Genomic DNA, 19,887 nt, shown 5'->3' with positions numbered 1-19,887 from the left:
TTATCCAAACAATGTGGACTAGCCTCAATTTTTGCGCACTCAAGAGGTTTAGAAATAGCTAAAAAAATAGGATTGTGAGAAACTATTACCTTGTTGACCGCATGGCTAGAGATAAGAAGAGCCTTCTTAGAACTTTTTGTATTTTCACTCTCCCTCTTTTTTTTCATAAGAATTTGGTCCTCGTGGACTTCTCTTGGAGAGAGAGACTTTAAAATGACTTTATGTCCATGAAATTCAAAAGAAAGTTTATTGGTAAAGCCATCATGAAATTTTTTTCTATCAAATTGCCAAGGCCTTCCCAAAAGAACATGTGTAGCTTCCATTGGCACAACATCACATAAGACTTCATCTTTGTATTTACCAATAGAGAAATTTATGAGGACTTGTTTGTTAACAATGATTTCGCCCCCCTCACTTAACCATTGCAATTTATAAGGCTTTGTATGAGAGATAATAGATAATCCAAGCTTATCAACTACTCTTGTACTAGCCACATTGGCACAACTACCCTCATCCACTATCAAATAACAAATGTTGTTTTGAATGAGATATCTTGTGTGAAAAATATTTTCTCTTTGACTTTCATCAAAGGGTTGTAAAACTTGACCAAGAAGACGTCTCACAACCAACAAATCTTCTTCAAGTGGACTTTCACTCTCATGCTCACTTGATGGCCTAGAAGGTGAAGAATGCCTAGATGAATCAGAATCATGCTCACTAACTACAATGCCATTATGCACATACATATTCCTTTTAGAAGGACAATTAGAAGAAATGTGACCATACCCCAAACATTTAAAGCATTTCTTACTAGACGATTTGATTGGTGATTTAGTAGTAGAAGTAGAAGGCTTAGACTCCTTAGGTTTGGAAGAAGAATCCCTAGAAGGAAGTTTTGAAAAATCTCACTCAAGTCACTCCAAGAAAGAATACTTCCCTCAAACAATCTGCTCTTGAGGCCTTAGTAACCTCAAATGAAATATGTCAAAGCAAAAGCACTCTATCTCAAAGCCAAAGCACCACAAAACTTAAAGAACAACAAAAGACAAACAAGAAAATGTGTAAACAAGAAAGGCTATAGCAAAACGAATACAAGAGTTATGACAAACACAAAGAATAGTGAATAAAAGACAAGCAAGAAAAATAAGGTACTCAATTAAAGGATGGCACACAAAAGAACCTTAGAGAAAAACACTATAATAGATGAAGAAAACAAAAACATAACTACTGAAAAATATTTTTGTGCAAACTGTGCGTAACTTCACAGATTTATCTGGAATTGTATAAAGAGAACTGGATTATGAAATTGTAACCACAGAAAGTTCAAGATCTTATCTCAACAATGGCACTGGAATTACACAAAAACAGTAAGCCAATTAATTGTGATAAATTTTGCAAAATCACTGCCAGATTACCGTATTTTTTTGGCCAGAATTACACACTGGACGTATTTCATTTATCATTTTTTTTGTACTTTGAATTTTGATGTACTTCTTTTTTCTAATTTTTTATAACACTTTGAAGAACTAAAATCCAGAATTTCAGAAATTTAAAGTAAGCAAATAAATTGAAATAAATCAAAACAGTCAGCATGTTTTCAAGAAAACAGAGGAAACCTAACTGGAATGAAAAACAGAATTAAGAACTTCAAAAGACATAATAGAAATTAATATTTAAGAGCTTGTATAGGTCTATTACACAAGTATGAACTCAATACTAAAAAGAAAATGCACCAAAGGATCAAGAAAACAAACACATAAAACTGTACTCAAAACAAAATTATCAACAAAAGGACTACATAGAATTGATAACATTTTTGGAGAAACATGGCTTTGACAAAACTTATAAGGATTCAAAAATCAAAATGACACAAACACAATGTAATAAGAACAAGAAAACAGCAATAAATACCCAAAAATAAACCTAAAACAGAAAAGTAATAACAAGAATGTAAAGTTCTTGAATTAAAAGTGCCAAAACAACTCAAACACACATAAGAACAAACCTAAGACTCATGATACCACATGATGTGATTCCAATAACATGATAGGGATATGATATGAACATGTTATGGATTCAACAAGAGTTGGAATATGATTAGGCACCTTTTAAGAATTGGATCAATGTTCTTAACATTCAAGAACTCACCAAAACACAAGTAACCAAGTCAAACTCACATAGAAACCCATAATATGGCATATGAACCGATTAAAACACAAAAGAATGCAAATGAACCGATAAAAACACAAGGAAACTCAATTAAAATCACAAGAACAACAAACTAAGAAGAACTACCGAATAGAAACACAAACTAAGCAGGTTTAACCGATTGAAATGACTAGAAACATCAAAGACATGTTTTAGAGTTTGTTTGGGAATGGAAATGGATGAATAAGATGAAAATAAGAAGGAAACTTATGTGGTTGGAGTCCTTGGAGAGGAGCACGCCACTTGAAGGATGCAAAGCTTCAAGGTGAGTGTAGATGCCGCCACTTGAGGTTCCAAGAATGCACTCAAGATAAGACTAGAATAGGAGAAGACACAAGTCTCTCAATCACTCACCAATTTGGAGAATTTCTTTACTCAAAATATCAAATCTGAATTTCAAGGACTCAAGTCCTCCTTTTATAGGAGAAGGACCGGTCATGAGTTTACAAAGAAGCTTACAAAGGAAGCTAATCAAGGTTGCCTTGCAACTCTTCCACTTCTAGCGCCTAAAGTGGAGAATAAAGGGATACCTTCTAGACTCTTCCTAAAGCTAATGTCTAAAGATGCTTTACACAAGAGGTATCTTTATGTTTCCCTCTCAACACCTTCCTAAACACTACTCTATGTATTTAAATTTTATACAAAAGAAATTACAAAAAGAGAAAACATTTGAAGAGTACTTCCTAATTCTTTAGTTTTGCTCCTTGTAATCCTTTGAGGTAAAAAGGATGATGAGCTAATATGTCTTTGAGCATCTTCACTTCATCCTCATTCTCTTCTTCTTCTTGATCTCCATCACACGTTCACAGACACGGCGCTACAGTGGTTTGTTGGCCTCCCAAACGACCACATCACCTCTTTCGATCAATTTTCTAGGTTGTTCAGGGAACAATTCATCGTGAACCAAGCTCAACCACCTGTCCCTTTCGACCTCTTCGATGTGAAGCAAAGACAGGGAGAACCTCTGAAGGATTTCTTGAACAGGTTTGGGGCGTTCGTAGTAAGGCTCCAGACCCAAGATGAGGCTTTGATGGTCCATGCCTTTGGGCAAGGGATCATGTCGGGGCCATTCAGCGACTTGCTAATCAGAAATCGAGCAAGGACATTCGGGGAGATCCAACGACGAGCTGTTGCCCACATCGCCACGGAAGAGGCTGTGACAGTAGTCCCACATGAAGACGATCCAATGGTGATCTCGATCGTCACTGTGGAAAGAAGAGTACCAAGAGTTCTCATTGACTAGGGGAGCTCGACCGACGTAATGTTTTGGGTAACGTTCAACAAGTTGCAGTTGTCACCTGACCCGTTGAGACCATACGATGGTTGTTTGTTTGGTTTTGTTGGAGATCAGGTGGAGGTAAGAGGGCATGTGGAGTTGAGGACGACTTTCTCATATGGCACCTCATTTCGAACAATCAATATCAGGTATTTGGCATTTAATGTTGTTTCGGCTTATAATATACTTTTGAGCAGACCTTCCTTGAACATGTTAGACGATGTGGCCTCGAAAAGGCACATGAAGATGAAGTTGTCCTCCCTTGAAGGAAGGGTAATCGTCATCAATTCTGACCAGAAGGCGACGAGAAAATGCTATGAGAACAGCCTGAAAAACAATAGGGGAGTATGTGTGGTCGCCGCCCAAGCACAGGGACCTGATGAGACCACCCGTGCAGAAGTTGCCAGTGAAAGGCGACCTGAGCCTGTTGGTGAGGTTCAGGAGAAAGACATTAAAGGGAAGAAGTTGAAGCTCGGCTCATCGCTGGGCCAGAAGATGCAAGACCAAATCGTCGAAGTGATAGCAAGGCACCTAAACACTTTTGCATGGACTGCATCAGATATGCCTGACATCGACCCTGACTTCTTGTGCCACAAGCTCACTATGGACGAGAAGGTTAGGCCCATAATACAGCGGAGAAGGAAGTTCAATGAAGAGACCCGAAAATTTTGAGTGCTGGTCACATAAGGGAAATCCAGTACCCTGAATGGTTAGCAAATGTTGTGTTGGTAAAGAAGGCCAATGAGAAGTGGAGAATGTGTGTTGACTTCACGGACCTGAACAAAGCCTGTCCAAGGATTCATATCCGCTGTCCAGCATTGATTCCTTGGTGGACAACTCTTCAGGTTGCCGACTTCTGAGCTTTCTAGACACGTTCTCAGGGTACAACCAAATCCGCATACATCCTCGCGATGAGAGAAAGACTGCGTTCATGACGGAGCTCTCCAGTTATTGTTACAAAGTCATGCCCTTTGGGTTGAAGAACGCAAATGCGACTTATCAGAGGCTGATGGATAGGATCATCGCCCCCATGATTGGGCGAAATGTGCAAGCATACGTGGACGACATGGTCATCACCTCGGAAGAGAAAGACCAGCACGTCGCTGACTTAGAAGAGTTATTCACTACGATAACTATGTATGATATGAAATTGAACCTAGAAAAGTGTGTATTTGGGGTGGAGGCAGGGAAGTTCCTGGGATTCCTGCTCCCTAAACGGGGGATATAAGCGAACCCGGACAAGTGCGCAACAATCATAGGAATGAGGAGCCCTGGCACTGTGAAGGAAGTGCAATAGTTGAATGGACGCATGGTCGTCCTGTCTCGATTCTTATCAGCAGGAGGAGATACCGGGTACCTTTACTTCCAATGTTTGAAGAAGAACAACCGCTTCACGTGGACTCGCGAATGTGAAGAGGCATTCCTCAAGCTAAAAAAGTACCTGGCTAGCCCGCCTGTCCTTTGTAAGCCACTACCAGGTACTCCCCTTTGTCTCTATTTTGCAGTTATAGATCTAGCAATCAGCTCGGTCATTGTGAAAGAGCAGGATCAAGATCAGAGGCCCATATACTTCGTAAGCAAGGTGTTATAGGGGCCCGCAGTACGGTACCAGATCATCGAGAAGGCAGCCTTGGCAATATTATTTACAGCTCGATGACTCTAACACTACTTCTAGAGCTTCACTGTGATTGTCATGACCGACCTTCCATTTCGTAAGATCCTCCAAAAGCCTGACATAGCAGGTCGGATGGTGCACTGGACAATCAAGCTATTTGAGTTCGACATGTAGTACGAACCCATGGGACCTATTAAGGGTCAGGTATATGCTGACTTCGTGGTAGAGTTATCCTCAAAGGCCACCCAGGGAGACGATGGCGATTTTCAGTGGGTCCTCTTCGTGGATGGATCCTCTGATCAGCAAGGTAGGGGTGCTGAAATCATTCTGGAGGGACCCAATGGACTATTGATTAACCAGGCCCTTAGATTCGCTTTTAAGGCTAGCAATAACCAAGCTAAGTTCGAAGCACTGGTAGTTGGGATGTTGTTAGCCAAAGAATTGGGCGCTTGTAGTTTGTTGGTAAAAAGTGACTCGCTGTTAGTAACCGGACAAGTCACAGGTGAGTACCAGACCAAAGATCTGCAGATGGCCTCGTACTTAAGATATGTAACACTCTTGAGGGAAACTTTTCCCACGTTTGAATTAGTACATGTCCCGAGGGAGCAGAATGCCCAACAGACCTGTTGGCCAAACTGGCAAGCTCAGGCAAAGGAGGTCAGTAGAAATCAGTGATTCAAGAGACTTTAAAGTCACCCAGGACAACTGTAGATTGTGTGGCAGAGGTCCATCATGTAGAGACCTCAAAAAGAAGAAGAGGGCACCGGTCGTTGACACAAGAAACGTTGAAGGTGCCCAATATGGCTCGTCAGGGGAGGAACCGCTGGATGTATGGAAGGTCGACGCAAAAGAAACTTGGATGACACCATACCAACGTTACCTTGCTGATGGTATGCTCCTGGCAGAGCGCACAAATGCAAAGGTGGTTAAGAGGAACACGGGGAGGTATACCTTGGTGGATTGAAAGCTGTTCAGACATGGCTACACCCATCCTATCCTCACCTGTGTAAGTGGGGATCAGTGTACCCGTATCATGGCAGAGCTTCATGAAGGAATTTGTGGGAGCCACGTCGGGGGGCGAGCTCTCTCTTTGAAGGTCGTTCGAGTTGGGTACTACTGGCCGACCATGAGGGAGGACTGCATGAGGTATGCACAGCGGTGCGAGCAATGTCAGAAACACTCTAATTGGCATCATGCACCCCCAGAGGAGTTGCGATTGATACATAGCCCTTGGCCTTTCCATACTTGGGGAATAGATATCTTAGGCCCGTTTTGTTAGAATGTATGGCTTTAAACTAAAGGAGGATGAATGGTTTAAAGAAGGTTTTCACAAACTTTTAAGTCTAGTTAGAATGTATGACTTTAAACTAGAGGGGGGGTGAATGGTTTAAAGAAGGTTTTCACAAACTTTTAAGTCTAGAATGAAATTACTTCGAGAAAACTTGAATCAGAATTCAGTTTGCCAAAAACACAAAGCAAATAAGCACAACACCAGAAAAACAATTGGTTGTTTCGCAGAAACAATCGGTTGTTTATACCAGTTCACAAATATAAAACTGAATTTAAAGAGTTCAAGAGATAGAGAGGTTGAACACACATGTTTATACTGGTTCACTCTTAACCAAGAGCTACATCCAGTCTTCCCAGAAACCACTGGGGAATCCACTAAGCAATAAACCCTAGATTACTTACAACACCACCAAAGAAGTGACCTTGATCCCCTCAAGACACACACTTCCTTTGGCTCAGCACAAACACCACTAAGAATGCTGATCTTGACAACCTCAAGAACACACAACACTTCCCAGCTTCACACACAAAGTTTCTTTAAAGGTACAAAGGATTACACTTGTTACAGAAAAGATCTGAAATCAATACAAGATGAAAATCCTATATCACACTCTCTTGATCCAAACAATCTCAAAAGCAATCTCCAACTCTTCAAAAGCAAAATCAGTGAAAAACTCAAATCTGTTTTTCTTTTTATTAAAACTAAGTTCTTGTTTGTTACATTAACTGAACAAACTATTTCATGCATTCAATGATTGGTCAAAGCATTTAAAACTGGAGCGTAATCAGTTATAAAATCATTTAATGCTCAGTCAAAGCACAAAACAGTTTTCTTTTATGGTTTAGAGTTCCAAAACAAACAATCGATTCAATGCTCGAATCAATCGGTTGTTTTGGTTTGACAGCAAGTCAACCATCAAAAACAGTTTTCAACTTTTCTAAAAACACCTAAGTATAAAACAATCGGTTGTTTCGACAAAACAACAGGTTGTTTTTCACTTAGTTTGAAAAACACTTTTCTTTTAAAAGGTTTAAGAATGCTTTAGCTTTGGATTCAATCAAGATTGGATTTATACAATTAATCTAACCCAGATCCTATCTAAAGACAGCTCAGCAACTGCAAGCATACAACCAGCCTTCCATCAACCTTCAAAGGGTTTGGATTCTTCAAAGCTTGAACACACTTGATTCAACATGTTTGCCCTAGCGATTCGCCAGATGAAGTACCTAGTGGTAGCCATTGGGTACTTCACCAAGTGGATAGAAGCCAAACCAGTTGTGCAGATAACTGCCCACAGGGTTCAACACTTCGTATGGAGGAACATCGGCTGTCGTTTTGGGATCCCAAAACACCTGATGTCCGAAAACGACACCCAATTCGCGAGTCAGTAGTTGTGCAAGTTGTGCACAGAGCTCGGAATCAAGCAGGTGTTCGCCTCGGTAGAGCATCCTTAGACAAACGGTTAGGTCAAGTCTGCCAACAGAGTCTTGCTCAGAGGTTTGAAGAGGAGGTTGGAGAAAGCTAAAGGGACTTGGGCAGAAGAAGTGCCTCGAATTTTGTGGGCCTACCACACCACTCCACAATCCACCACGAAGGAAATGCCCTTCAGTTTGGTGTACGGGTCAGACGCCATGATCCCTGTAGAATTCCAGGAGAGCTCGCCGCGATTCCAAAACTTCGTGATAGAAGAATCTAACGAAGGGAGGAAAGTGAACTTAGACCTACTCGACGAGGTGCGGGAGTAGGCACGCGTCAAAGCTGAAGCTTTGAAGAGAAGGATGGAGCAGAGGCAAAGGTCCAAGCTGAGACCTCGGCAGTTCCATATTGCCGACTTGGTAATGTGAAAGGCTCACCCTTACCAATTGGAGAATGAGCTGTCTCCCAAATGGACTGGCTCATCCCGCGTGGTATAGGTGCTCGGAAATGGAGCCTACAGACTCGAGACTTTGGAAGGCGAAGCCATACCCCGAACGTGGAATGGGGCTAACATCAAGTTTTATTTTAGTTAATATGTGTTGTTAGATATTTTATGAACAATTTGAATAATTAAGGGGACGCTTGTCTTACGAGGGTTTTCTAATGAGGTCGCCCAATGAGAAGCTGTTCTTGAAAGGAGATTTGTCAGGATTCTTTGTTAACACACAATAAGGCAACTTGACCAGTGAGTTATTCGAGTAAGCGCCACGTGTGCATGACTGATTTTTAAACGAGGCAACCTATTCTCCTGGTGAGACTCCAGGCCTAGGTGACTCGACGGTCGTACAATTCAGATGGGGAAACCTTTTCTCAGTCCAGACACCTTGAGTTGACTTAAGATTATTTGCCCGAGGGCAGCTAAGCTAACCTACCTCGGGGTTGAAGAGTAGACTTGGCGTGAGAGCCGACACCCAAGTCAGATACTCCAACCAAAGTCATTAAAAGAGTAGACATGGCGTGTGAGCTAACACCCAAGTCAAATACTCTAAGCGCAAGAAGGTAAGGCGACCTTTTCTTGGTAAGATTCCAAGTCTAGGTGGTCTGAAAATCATGGTGATTCAGATGGGACGACTTTTGCTCAGTAAGATTCTAAGCTCAGGTACCCAGAATCATAGTTAGCCATAACTAAGGCTGTTTGACTTAAATCGGGAGGTTGACCTATTTCGGTAAGACTTCGAGTTCAGGCGCCTTGAGCATATGTTATAAGGTAGGACGACTTTTTCTTAGTAAGATTCTGGTTTCAGGTGTCCTAAAGCTTCGTTTGCCGTAATTAAGATTGTTAGGCATAAGATGGGGAGGATGACCTACCTCAGTAAGAATCTGAGTTCACGCACCCCAAGTATCCACCATGAGATAGTACGCCTTCTTCCCAGCAAGAGTTTGAGTCCAAAGGTACTCAAGTGTGATTCACTATAGCTAAGAAGGCATGGCTAAAGACAGGTAAGGCGACCTCACTCGATCAAAATACCTGAGTAGGCTCTATGAGAAAATTGTGTACCCGCCTCGGCATTGGAGAAACCACCTGAGTGGGGACGCTCTATAGGAAAAGCTGAGGTAAAACTTGTAAGGAAACAACACACCACGAGGGTGTCGATAGTAGATTTGGTGTGTAAGCTAACACCCAAGTTAGATACTCCAAGCAATAAGAGTACTTGAAGAGTAGACTTGGTGGTGTAGAGATTGGCACCCAAGTCAGATACTCCAAGCGGTAAAAGTTCTTGAAGAGTAGACTTGGTGTAGAGATTGGCACCTAGGTCAGATACTTAAGCCATCCCCAACGCTGGGGAAGGATGTGTGCAGAAAACGGATAGCCTTTCCAAGCATATAAGTCCTGCGTGACAAGATCGAAAAACCTAATCCAAATCCTTGCTTATGTGACCAGTCAACACTCGAACAAGAGAGACACTCTTCGCATTCAAAGGGTATGAGTCATACACAGGTTAACTTTATAGGAGTATTGTGATTTCCCATACTTGTCTGGAACATTACATTGTTAAGGTAATTGGCTATATTACCGTTGGATGATAAGACTATGCTGGTCGATTCTTACCAAGACATGCATTATACTAGTCAAGGTGTGCTGAAGCTAAAGGAAGTTGAATAAATACATTAAGGTACTGATACATACAAAAGTTTAGGAAGTTAAAATTGTTCAAAGGGCTGCAAAAGGAAGTTGCTTACAAGAAGATGATACTCATCCACAAGTCGCCCATCTACCATCATCTTGCCCAAACCAAGTTGGGAGAAATCCATTTTAGGGTAGATTGCCGAGGCTTGTGCGACGACTTCTTCAAAGCCCGCCATGTATGAATTAGCGGCATCGTCGGTGAGAGCTTCCCTCTCTTGCACCAGCTTCTCACCCTTTTGGATCAGCTCTTCGTTTTTCTTGGCCAACTCTCCCTTTAGTCTTTCCACTTCAACTTGGAGCTCCATGTTCTTGTTGGATAATTCTAGGGCTTCCTTGGACTTCTCAGTCAGGAGAGCCCTAGCCTCTTCCTGCGATCGCTGGAGCTCTTTATGTAGCTTGGTCGTTTCTTGCTTGAGACCCCCAACCTACTGCGAGAGTTCAACGACCTTGTGAGATTCCTCTTTTGCTGAACCTTTCCACCTTCACAACTTAAAAATGGCCAGGCAGCTTGCAGCCAAGGCCTGCCCCAGTTGCCCCAAGTTAGGATCCCACAGTCCTTCCTATGGAGCACTTGTACCCTCATCCTCCTGCACCACTGCCATGTCGCGAGAAGAAGGTAAGCTTGGCGGAGGAGCTTGTGGAGAAGGTGCACGACCATCTGAGACAGAATGCTCAGAGGGTTCAGTGGCAGCCCTTCGTCTCCTTTTGAAGACTGGCCCAAAATAGGACTCCTTGTCGTCAGTAAGAGTAGGGGCGGCCTCAACAACTGCTTTAAGTTTCAAGTCTTGAGCAGGGCAAGTTTGGGCAGCTTCCTTCATCTTCTTGGCTCTGACTACCAAGTCTTTTTTGTTGAGCTTACCCAACATGCTGTCTGCAGGAGAAACAAGGGTAGATCAACAAGCAAACACACAAGTTAACATCAGTAAGAGCAAGAGAACGAAAGATACAAATATATGCCTTAAGTCCCATTGGGGAGAACTCTTTATTTATGAGGGTGGCTGTGTCAAAAACCACCTTCAAGCTGGAGAAGAAGAGGCACACTTCTCGATCCCGCCGTGGCATGTCCTCCAAGCATCGAACACCTTGGAAGTTCGGTTTCTGGGTCCAGTACAAAGGGAACCCATCTAGAAGAGTTGGGTCCCTCTTATTGCAGCGAATTTTAAAAAATTTACCCTTGAAACCTTTGTAAGATTGCTGGAAGAGTGACAACAAGGCTCTCTGATGACTTTTTACGGCAAGTGCACCGCGTTTGTCAGAAGTAATAATTGTCCCTAAGGACGGATATCGATCCCACAAGGAACAGTGAATTATCAAGTACAATAATCGCTAAATATAGAACAAAACAATTAAAAGTATATTGAAAGTGGTTGTGTTGGCGATGATCAATAAGAAAACAGACAAAGAATTAATTGTTTCAATTGGAAAAATAGGGATTAGGTTTCATCTCTCTCCCTCTCATGTATTTTGATTAGCATGTCAATATTAAGTTCTTTAATTGAAATTGATGCCCGTATAAAAATCATTTATATCGATTCCTCGCATATAAAATCCTTAAGAATGTTCCCTAACTATCGATCCCTCGCATAATTATAAGAACAACTTAGAACGAAGCTCAGACGTTAATAGCAATTAACATTTCAAGTCTATTCCTAGCACTCAAATATGTTAAGTATTGTTGTTTAGGTCCGAACCCTAAAAATACCTCCCGGTCAGATTTAAGATTCTCAATTTGTCACGGAAAATTAAAAGTAAAACAACAATACCAATAATCAATCAAAAACTGAATATTAATATATAAGATATCACCTCAATACATAAGAGTTTGAGTAGATTACTCCCAATCCCAAATGGTAGAATTAGCCACGCATACTTTTATCACCTTCCATTCTCCCAATTGGGTTACAATTCACTCTATGGTGTTTTCCTCTCAATCTGCACCCTAAGGTTGAGCCTCTAGCCCTCTATTTATCCTAGTTTTCTAGGGTTAGGCTAACGGGCTAAATGATAAAACATAAAAAAGGCCCAATCTTCATTTGTATCTTTTTCCATTCTGGGACCTTCTATCTTTATCTTTTTAGCTCAAATCATTCATCTATAATCCAAATCTCCAATCTTCCTTAGAAATCTGCAATTAACAGCAAATTTGGGAATAAAATACTCTTATTCAAATAAAGATCATAAAAAATGTAAAAAGGTATAAATTCATAAATTAGGGATTATTTTTTATGTAAATTAGAAATAAATCCTCATAAGTGTCTATATTTTAATATGAAATATTACTGAAATTAGACACTTATCACTCTCCCAGCCACCCCGTTGAAAGAAACCCACAGTTGGCGGCCCAAGCGTTTGGCCTCAAAGAAATACAAAAACACCTCTATTGATGGAAGATGACCGAAATGGGTGTAAAGAATGGGAAAACCCCGAACAAATGCCCAACTATTTGGGTGTAGCTGGGCTGGGGCAACGTTAATTTCAACGATGAGCTCTTTTTCGAAATTATACAAGGGTAAACGAAGAAGAACTTTATTGAAGACGGTGGTGTAGAAATAGCAGAAAGGACCATTTGGGTTTAAGGACTCATCACAACAAACTGGCTCGTTTGTAAAGTAGTATGTGACATTAGTTTATTTTTGTACTGGACCAGAGCGTTCAGAACTCAGCACTCAGAGGTCAGACCTCAGCACTTTCCATAGGTAGGTCAGCTCGGCTCTTAGGCCTGGTTGGCGGGCCATGTGATTGGGCCCCATATGTATGTTTTAGCCTTTTTAAGATGCTTAGTGCAACCCTTCGTGCATAAGGCCTAGGCGACCAGCAAAAGGTATTTATAGACTTAGGGGTGTGCTTAGTGCGCAGGGGGTCTAGCTTAAGCAAACGTTTCCTTTTAAACCTAAGCCCATGTGTGTTAGGGCACGTAGAGGTTAGGTTGCATGTGTTCAAAAGATAGCGTAGCGCCACGCTGAGGGTGGCTACGTAAAGAGATTGGACCCCTAATGCTAGTACATGAGTTGGTACCTTGGTGGTTATTTTATTATTATTTTATGCACTCCATGAAGGAAAGATTTCGCTCTGTTGCAGCACCGTCCCTTGAGCAGAATATTTTCCTGTTGAGTATGCTTTCACTTGAGATTATATTCTCGTGATAGAAAGTTGTTACAAGAGGTAAACTATAAAAGGGACTTGAGATCCCAGGTTAAGGTACGCTGTTTTTAAGACTGAAACTGATTACTTCTTAAATTCTTATAAGCCTAGTACTGACTTGATCGTCGGAGTAGAATCAACAGGGTAGGCCCCTCTCCACGCCCCCCCCCCCCCCCCCCCCCCCCCATTTTGACGGAGCACATTCCAGAGAACAAAAAAATAGGACGAAGTCATGAAGAGACAGACAGAAATAGAACTTGTCATCAGAATTAACCGACGAGCAGGTCAACCGACAAGAAAAATTTCTTTAATAAATATATTATAAAAAAACTGGATTGCATTGATAAAGTTGATGTAACATATTAAACCAAATTTAAAATTTATGATAACTTTGTCTACCTATCAATTTGTTGGATTGCTAAATCTGGTGTACAGGTCACCAAAAGTATATACTTATATTTCACTTACCATAAAATTATTATTCTTTTAAATTGAAGTGCCTTTTAATATAAAGCTGACAAAATTAAACAATTGAATAAGTATTAATATAGAAAAGGACAATATACCAAATTAATACACAAAAAGACAATAATGGATGATTAATTTTCAAGCGCCAGATAATAGCAAAAAGTAAATTTTTATTCATAAAGATTCCAACTGGCACAGAAATATTATACAACACACCTTAATCATTATTACAACATTAAACCCGAAACTAATGATAAAATTTAAGAAATACAAATACATATTGTAAGGCCTAAAGCAAAAACTTGCAAAACCTTTACACTAGACTGCAACAGTGATTACTGGCGATGAAATCTTCAGAACAGTGATCATTTCAAATCCGAGATTCTGTTGGCGATAAAATCTTTAACTTGTGAGATCAATTGTGATGTCTCTGGCAATTCAGGGAAAATACAAAATGCATGAATCATGGTAGGATACTCAATCAATTGTGCCTTTTTTCCTGATTTTCTTAACCACTCATAATATCTTCTTTGCCAATCTTGTAACGGGTCAAATCCACCCACAAACACAAGGGTATCCGGGAAATCCAGACCCGTCAAATCCTCCGAATTCGCTCCGCTCACATTTGCTGCCCAGTGATCGCGATCTGATCCCTCCGGCAAAAACACCCTCCACAGCCAATCGGTTCTTGATGTCGACACCAGACGTGCCCCCTTAAATTTCACCTCCGCGGCAGTACGCTCCTCCCCTCCAAACCACGGCTGAATGGAAACTAACCCGACGACCCGAACTTCCCGGAGCCCCGACTTGGCGACCCGAACTGCTACATGGTGAGCTAGATTCCCGCCGGCGCTGTCACCGGCGAGGAAGCACTTTGACAAGTCCGCCTTTTCCGGAAGCACAGCGGGATTCTCGTCAAGGAACTTGAGGACGTCCTCGCCGTCGTCGTATTGGGAAGGGAACCGGTGCTCCGGCGTGCGGCGATAGTTCACGGAGACAACAATGGCATTGATTTGACGGCAGAATCCCCGGCACAAGGGGTCATACCCATACGAGTCCGGCGAGTGGAAAGCGAAGCCGCCGCCGTGGAAGTAAATGACGACGGGAACAACTCCGTCACCGGAGGAGGCAGTGGGTGTGAAGACACGAAACCAGAGGTCTCTGCTGGCGTCAACTGTGACGTCTTTAGTAGAAACGCCTTTAACGGATTTGGTTTTGGGTCGGGACTTATAATCGACGAGCTTCATTAAACCACGATTAACGGAGCCGTCAGAGCGACGCGAGAAATCCGTTACGGCAGAGGAAAAGAATAATGCAACTCGGGTTCTGAGAGGCAGAGAAAGCTTTGGTTTTGGTATTTGAGAAGTCATTGTTGTTTGGTTTGGTTCTTTGTGGAAACGGAAAGGTAAATATAATGGGATAATTAGTGTAGTTTTATAGTCATGGTGCTTGGTAATCATAACAAGGAAATAATAAAAGATGTGGGGTCTACAATTCTTTTTATTAAAAAAAACCTTAAACCCTTTCAGAGTTGCGTAATATATGCAAAATTCTAATGTTACGAAACCTTACGTCATGTGTATATTTTACACCAACCATAAGCTTACTTGTTATACTCTCATAATCTTTCATAACAGTTTTGGGACATTTGTCAAAGAGTAAAAATAAATTTGAGTTTTTAATATTTGCATTCAAGTTTTTTGGGTTTTCTCAAAGAAGTGGAATAGGATTGCTGTAATCTTTTGATTTGATTTTCATCAGGTGTAATCCTTTATGAATCTATTGTATCTCTGAATACTGGTGTGTAAGTGTAGTTCTGATTTCTGTGGTAGTTGTGTGTTAAAGGAAGTGTGTGACTTCAGGTGTTCAATGTTACTTCTTTGGTGGTGTGTTTGTAATCTGGATTTTGATTGCATAGTAGATACCCAATGGTTTCTGGGGACTGGATGTAACTCTTGGGATAAGAGTGAACCAGTATAAATTGTTTGTGTGTTTTTCTTTTACCCTGAACTCATTTAAATTTTGCTTTTAAGTTATTTTCAATTTTGCTGATATAAACAACCAGTTGAATCGCAAAAACAACCGGTTGATTTTCTGTAAATCAACTTAAACAGTTTTAATTGATTGTTTTCTGGATTTCTATATTTGTGATTCTGCTTTGAACTTCATTATACCTTCAAAGTTTGCGAAAATCTTTCATAAACAATTCAGTCCCCTCTTGTTTAAGGCCATATATTCTAACAATTGGCATCAAGAGCTTGGTACTTGAAAAATGCTCAAGTTTGATCCTAAAAAATCTTTTTCTTATGGCTGAAAAATTACCCTTTGGGGAGGGTGCATCAATAAACATACCACCTTTGTTTTGTGGTTTGAATTACCAATTTTGGAAGGTACGTGTACCGATCAGGTAATCGGAAGTGATGACGTGGCAACAAGCGATAATATAGGCGTGTTGAACGGGACACCTGGCTGACAGAAGGGAAGTACATCGGGAAGTCTGTGTAGTCGCCAATCGTTGATTTGGCGCTCTCCGATCTCTAGTGTGTGTAATTGGCGGTCGCCAGAGTTGCGCCATAGTCGCCATATATGAGTACTAGGAGATCAGGTGGTTAGAGACCGCCGAAAGGGGCACATCGCCGAAAGATCAGGAAAGCTTGCCTAAGGCTTTCAAGGGTACAAGTACGAAGAAGGCGCCAATGATATGCTTATCACGCAGCAGTGGAGGATGAGGTTATCAGATGATCATTCCCTAGCCAGAGGTCGAGGCAAGGGAACAGTTTCCCAGAGCATGAATGATGTGCAAGTGAAGCAGATCGTGATAGCGACAGGCGAGACCACAGAGAAGGTGTGCATGGTGACACCCCGTACTCGCCACTTAAAGGGTCGCGCTCCAAGGTAAGCTGTGCACCAAGTTACTCCTTGTATGGGTAACTTAGTCGAATGGCTTGAAGAGTAGAGGTGACGCTCAAGTGGAGGGAGCTCCAGATGGTGACACGTGTACAGCTGGATGCGAGCCACGTGTCCAAAGGTGTAACCGTCAGGAGAGAGAAAGTGCTCAGGTATATAAGGAACACTTAACAGACTTTTGAGGGACGCTTTCAGAATACTTTCTAGTACACTGAGATTCACTGCGCACGGTTCCTCTAGTTGAGATATTCTCTCTGAGTTTTTGGTGATTCCGTCACTGACTTGAGCGTCGGAGCGCGATCGGCCGCAGCGGCGCCACTTTGTTTTCTTCAGGTTCTTGCGAGGAATTAGGGCGTGAGGAGCAAAGGCTAACGTGGTGCGAAGCTGATCAAGAGGAGAGACCTTTGACGTGGCAAGACTCTTGCACTTAGGTCAACCGGCAGGATCAGTACGTATGAAAATCTTTGTTGAATCTCTTGATAAAGGAATATGTGATGCAATTGAAAATGGCCACTTTATTCCTAAGCTTGAAAAGGATGGTGTTTCTATTGAAAAGCCTTGGTCCCAATGGACTGATGCAGAAAACAAAAGAGCAAAGTTTGATTGCATTGCAAAAAATATCACCTCTGCCTTAAATTCTGATGAGTTTATCAAGGTCTCTCAATGCGGATCTTCTAAGAAGATGTGGTATACTCTAGAGGTAACTCATGAAGGAACGAACGATAAGAGGGCAAGGAATCATACTCTAATCCAAGAGTATGAGATGTTCATAATCCTCAAAGGAGAATCAATTGTGGATGTGCAAAAACGGTTCACTCACATTGTCAATCATCACATGAGTCTTGGAAAAGTCTTTGACAAAGAAGAGTTGAATATTAAGATTCTCAAATGTCTTGATAGATCTTGGCAACCTAAAGTCACGACTATCTCAGAATCAAGGAACTTAACATCTTTGACTACAACCTCCTTGTTTGGAAAGCTTAGGGAGCATGAGTTGGAGATGAATAGGCTCAACATTCAAGAGAGTGAAGATAAGCATGTAAGAAACATTTCCTTGAAAAATGCCAAGCACAAGAACAATCAAGTTTCAAGTGATGAGAGTGAAGGAGAAACTCTTAGTTTGCTGTCCAAAAAGTTCAACAAATTCTTGAAGAAGAACTGCAACAAAGACTCCAATAAAGAAAGGTATGACAACAAGAAAACTAGTGATTTTAATGCTAACAATTATACTTGTTATGATTGTGGAGAGCAGGGGCACATAAAGGCTGAATACCCAAATAAAGAGAAGAAGTCAAGCAAGAAGGAAAAGAATGCTAAATCAAAAAGAGCCTACATTGCTTGGAATGAAAATGGTGTCTCTTCATCTAGCTCCTCATCAAGTGAAGATGAAGAAGCTAATCTGTGTTTGATGGCCAAGGAAGAGGATGATGCAAGTAGTGTAAGCTCTTGTACTTCTTTAAATGCTGAAAATTATAGTTAACTTCTTCAAGCTTTTAAAGAAACACATGAGGAAGCTAATCGTTTGGCACTCTTAAACAATCGATTGAAAGGGTTCAATAACTGGCTTGAAAATAGAGTCAAGGCACTGGAAAAAGAGTTGGAGAATTCAAAAACTGATTTTGAAAATCTAGAAATGCTTTACAAGAACTCTTCTTGCAAGTATGACTCTCTTGTTTGTGAAAACTGTGAATCTATTGAAAAAAAGGTTCACTACCTTGTAAAAACTGTGGATAGGCTTTCAAAAGGTAAGTCCAACTTTGAGAATGTCTTGGCATCTCAAAATTGTGTTTTTGGAAAAGCAGGTTTAGGTTTTAATCCACAGAGCAAGAAAAATGAGTTTTCAAAGCCTTTTTCAAAATTGCAAGAAAAAAAACCGATTGAAAAATCAAAAAAACCGATTGTTACATGCTTTTATTGCATGAAAAGAGGCCACTCTGTTAGATTCTGCAATATTAGGAAATATTTTGTTCCTAAAGGTGTTATGAAATGGATTCCCAAGAATTCTGAGGTTCCTTATGATAAAGTTAATGTCAAAGGACCCACATTCATAAGGGGAGCAAATCTTGTTGCTTGAATTTCTCTTTTGTGAGCTTGATGGAAAACATTGAGATGTGGTACCTGGACAGTGGTTGTTCCAAACACATGACTGGAGATAAATATAAGTTTGTGAACATTAATTTCAAGCAAGAAGGACATGTGGCTTATGGAGACAACAATAAATGAAAGATTCTTGGAAGAGGCACCATTGGAGACAAGAATAAGTTCTTGGTTCATGATGTCCTTTATGTGGAAGATCTCAAGCACAATCTTCTTAGCATTAGCCAGCTATGTGACAAGGGGTATCAAGTAACATTCAAGCTAAACTCTTGTGAGATATGCCTACCCAATTCAAGGGAAGTAGTGTTGATTGGTAAAAGGATCAACAATGTTTATCTTTTAGATATCTCTTCTCCTACATCTATTGGTTGTCTTCTTTCCAAACATGATGAGTCATGGCTATGGCATAGAAGAATAGCTCATATTCATATGCATCATTTGAATAAATTGATATCTAAAGATCTTGTAATAGGGTTACCCAAACTCAAGTTTGAGAAAGACCACTTATGTGAAGTATGCCAAAAGGGGAGACAAATCAAGCATTCTTTCAAATTGAAAAATATTATTTCCACTTCAAAATCCCTTGTGCTGTTGCACATGGATCTATTTGGTCCCTCAAGAACCATGAGTCTCGGTGGAAACTACTATGCACTAGTTGTTGATGACTTTTCTAGGTATACATGGACGCTTCTTGAAAAAAAAAGTGAGGCATTCTTTGCATTCAAGAAGCTTGCCAAAAGATTGCAAAACTCTTGCTGCAACAACATCATTGCAATTAGAACTGATCATGGAGGGGAGTTCCAAAATAAAAAATTCAGCACCTTTGTGAAAAGCTGGGAATTTTTCAAAACTTTTCTGCTCCTAGAACTACTCAACAGAATGGGGTAGTGGAGAGGAAGAACATGTCTCTTGAAGAACTAAAAAGAACCATGCTAAGTGAATCTTCCTTACCCAAGTATTTTTGGGCTGATGCAGTGAACACTTCTTGCTTTGTGATGAATATAGTGCTTATAAGGCCAATCTTAAAGAAAACCCCATATGAGCTTTTCAATGGAAGGAAGCCAAACATTAGTCACCTAAAAGTGTTTGGATATAGATATTTCATTCTGAATAATGGGAAAGAAAATCCGGGGAAGTTTGATGAAAAAGCCGACAATGGAATCTTCATTGGTTATTCTTCAACTAGCCATGCCTATAGAGTCTACAACAAGAGACTCATGACTGTGGAGGAGTCTGTCCATGTGGCGTTCGATGAAATCATTCATACTGATCAGGGGTCT

The 19,887-nt window shown here is 40.9% G+C and overlaps 1 protein-coding gene across 1 annotated transcript; it reads right to left on the bottom strand.

Moving 5' to 3' along the window:
* Positions 1 to 13,753: 13,753 nt before the first annotated feature.
* LOC137837296 (putative carboxylesterase 18) lies at positions 13,754 to 15,019 on the bottom strand. Its single transcript, XM_068646262.2, has one exon. The coding sequence runs from the start codon at positions 14,971 to 14,973 to the stop codon at positions 13,969 to 13,971; it is 1,005 nt and encodes a 334-aa protein (XP_068502363.2). The 5' UTR covers positions 14,974 to 15,019; the 3' UTR covers positions 13,754 to 13,968.
* Positions 15,020 to 19,887: the final 4,868 nt, after the last annotated feature.

This window comes from Phaseolus vulgaris, chromosome 4, assembly GCF_051622355.1.
Source record: "Phaseolus vulgaris cultivar YP4 chromosome 4, ASM5162235v1, whole genome shotgun sequence".
Classification (NCBI taxonomy): domain Eukaryota; kingdom Viridiplantae; phylum Streptophyta; class Magnoliopsida; order Fabales; family Fabaceae; genus Phaseolus; species Phaseolus vulgaris.
Note: the sequence above shows the minus strand (reverse complement) of the source record. Positions and strands in the feature narration are given on the sequence as shown.

Excerpts from the sequence above, each read along its gene's own strand:
- LOC137837296 (XM_068646262.2), bottom strand. The coding sequence starts at position 14,973 with ATGACTTCTCAAATACCAAAACCAAAGCTTTCTCTGCCTCTCAGAACC.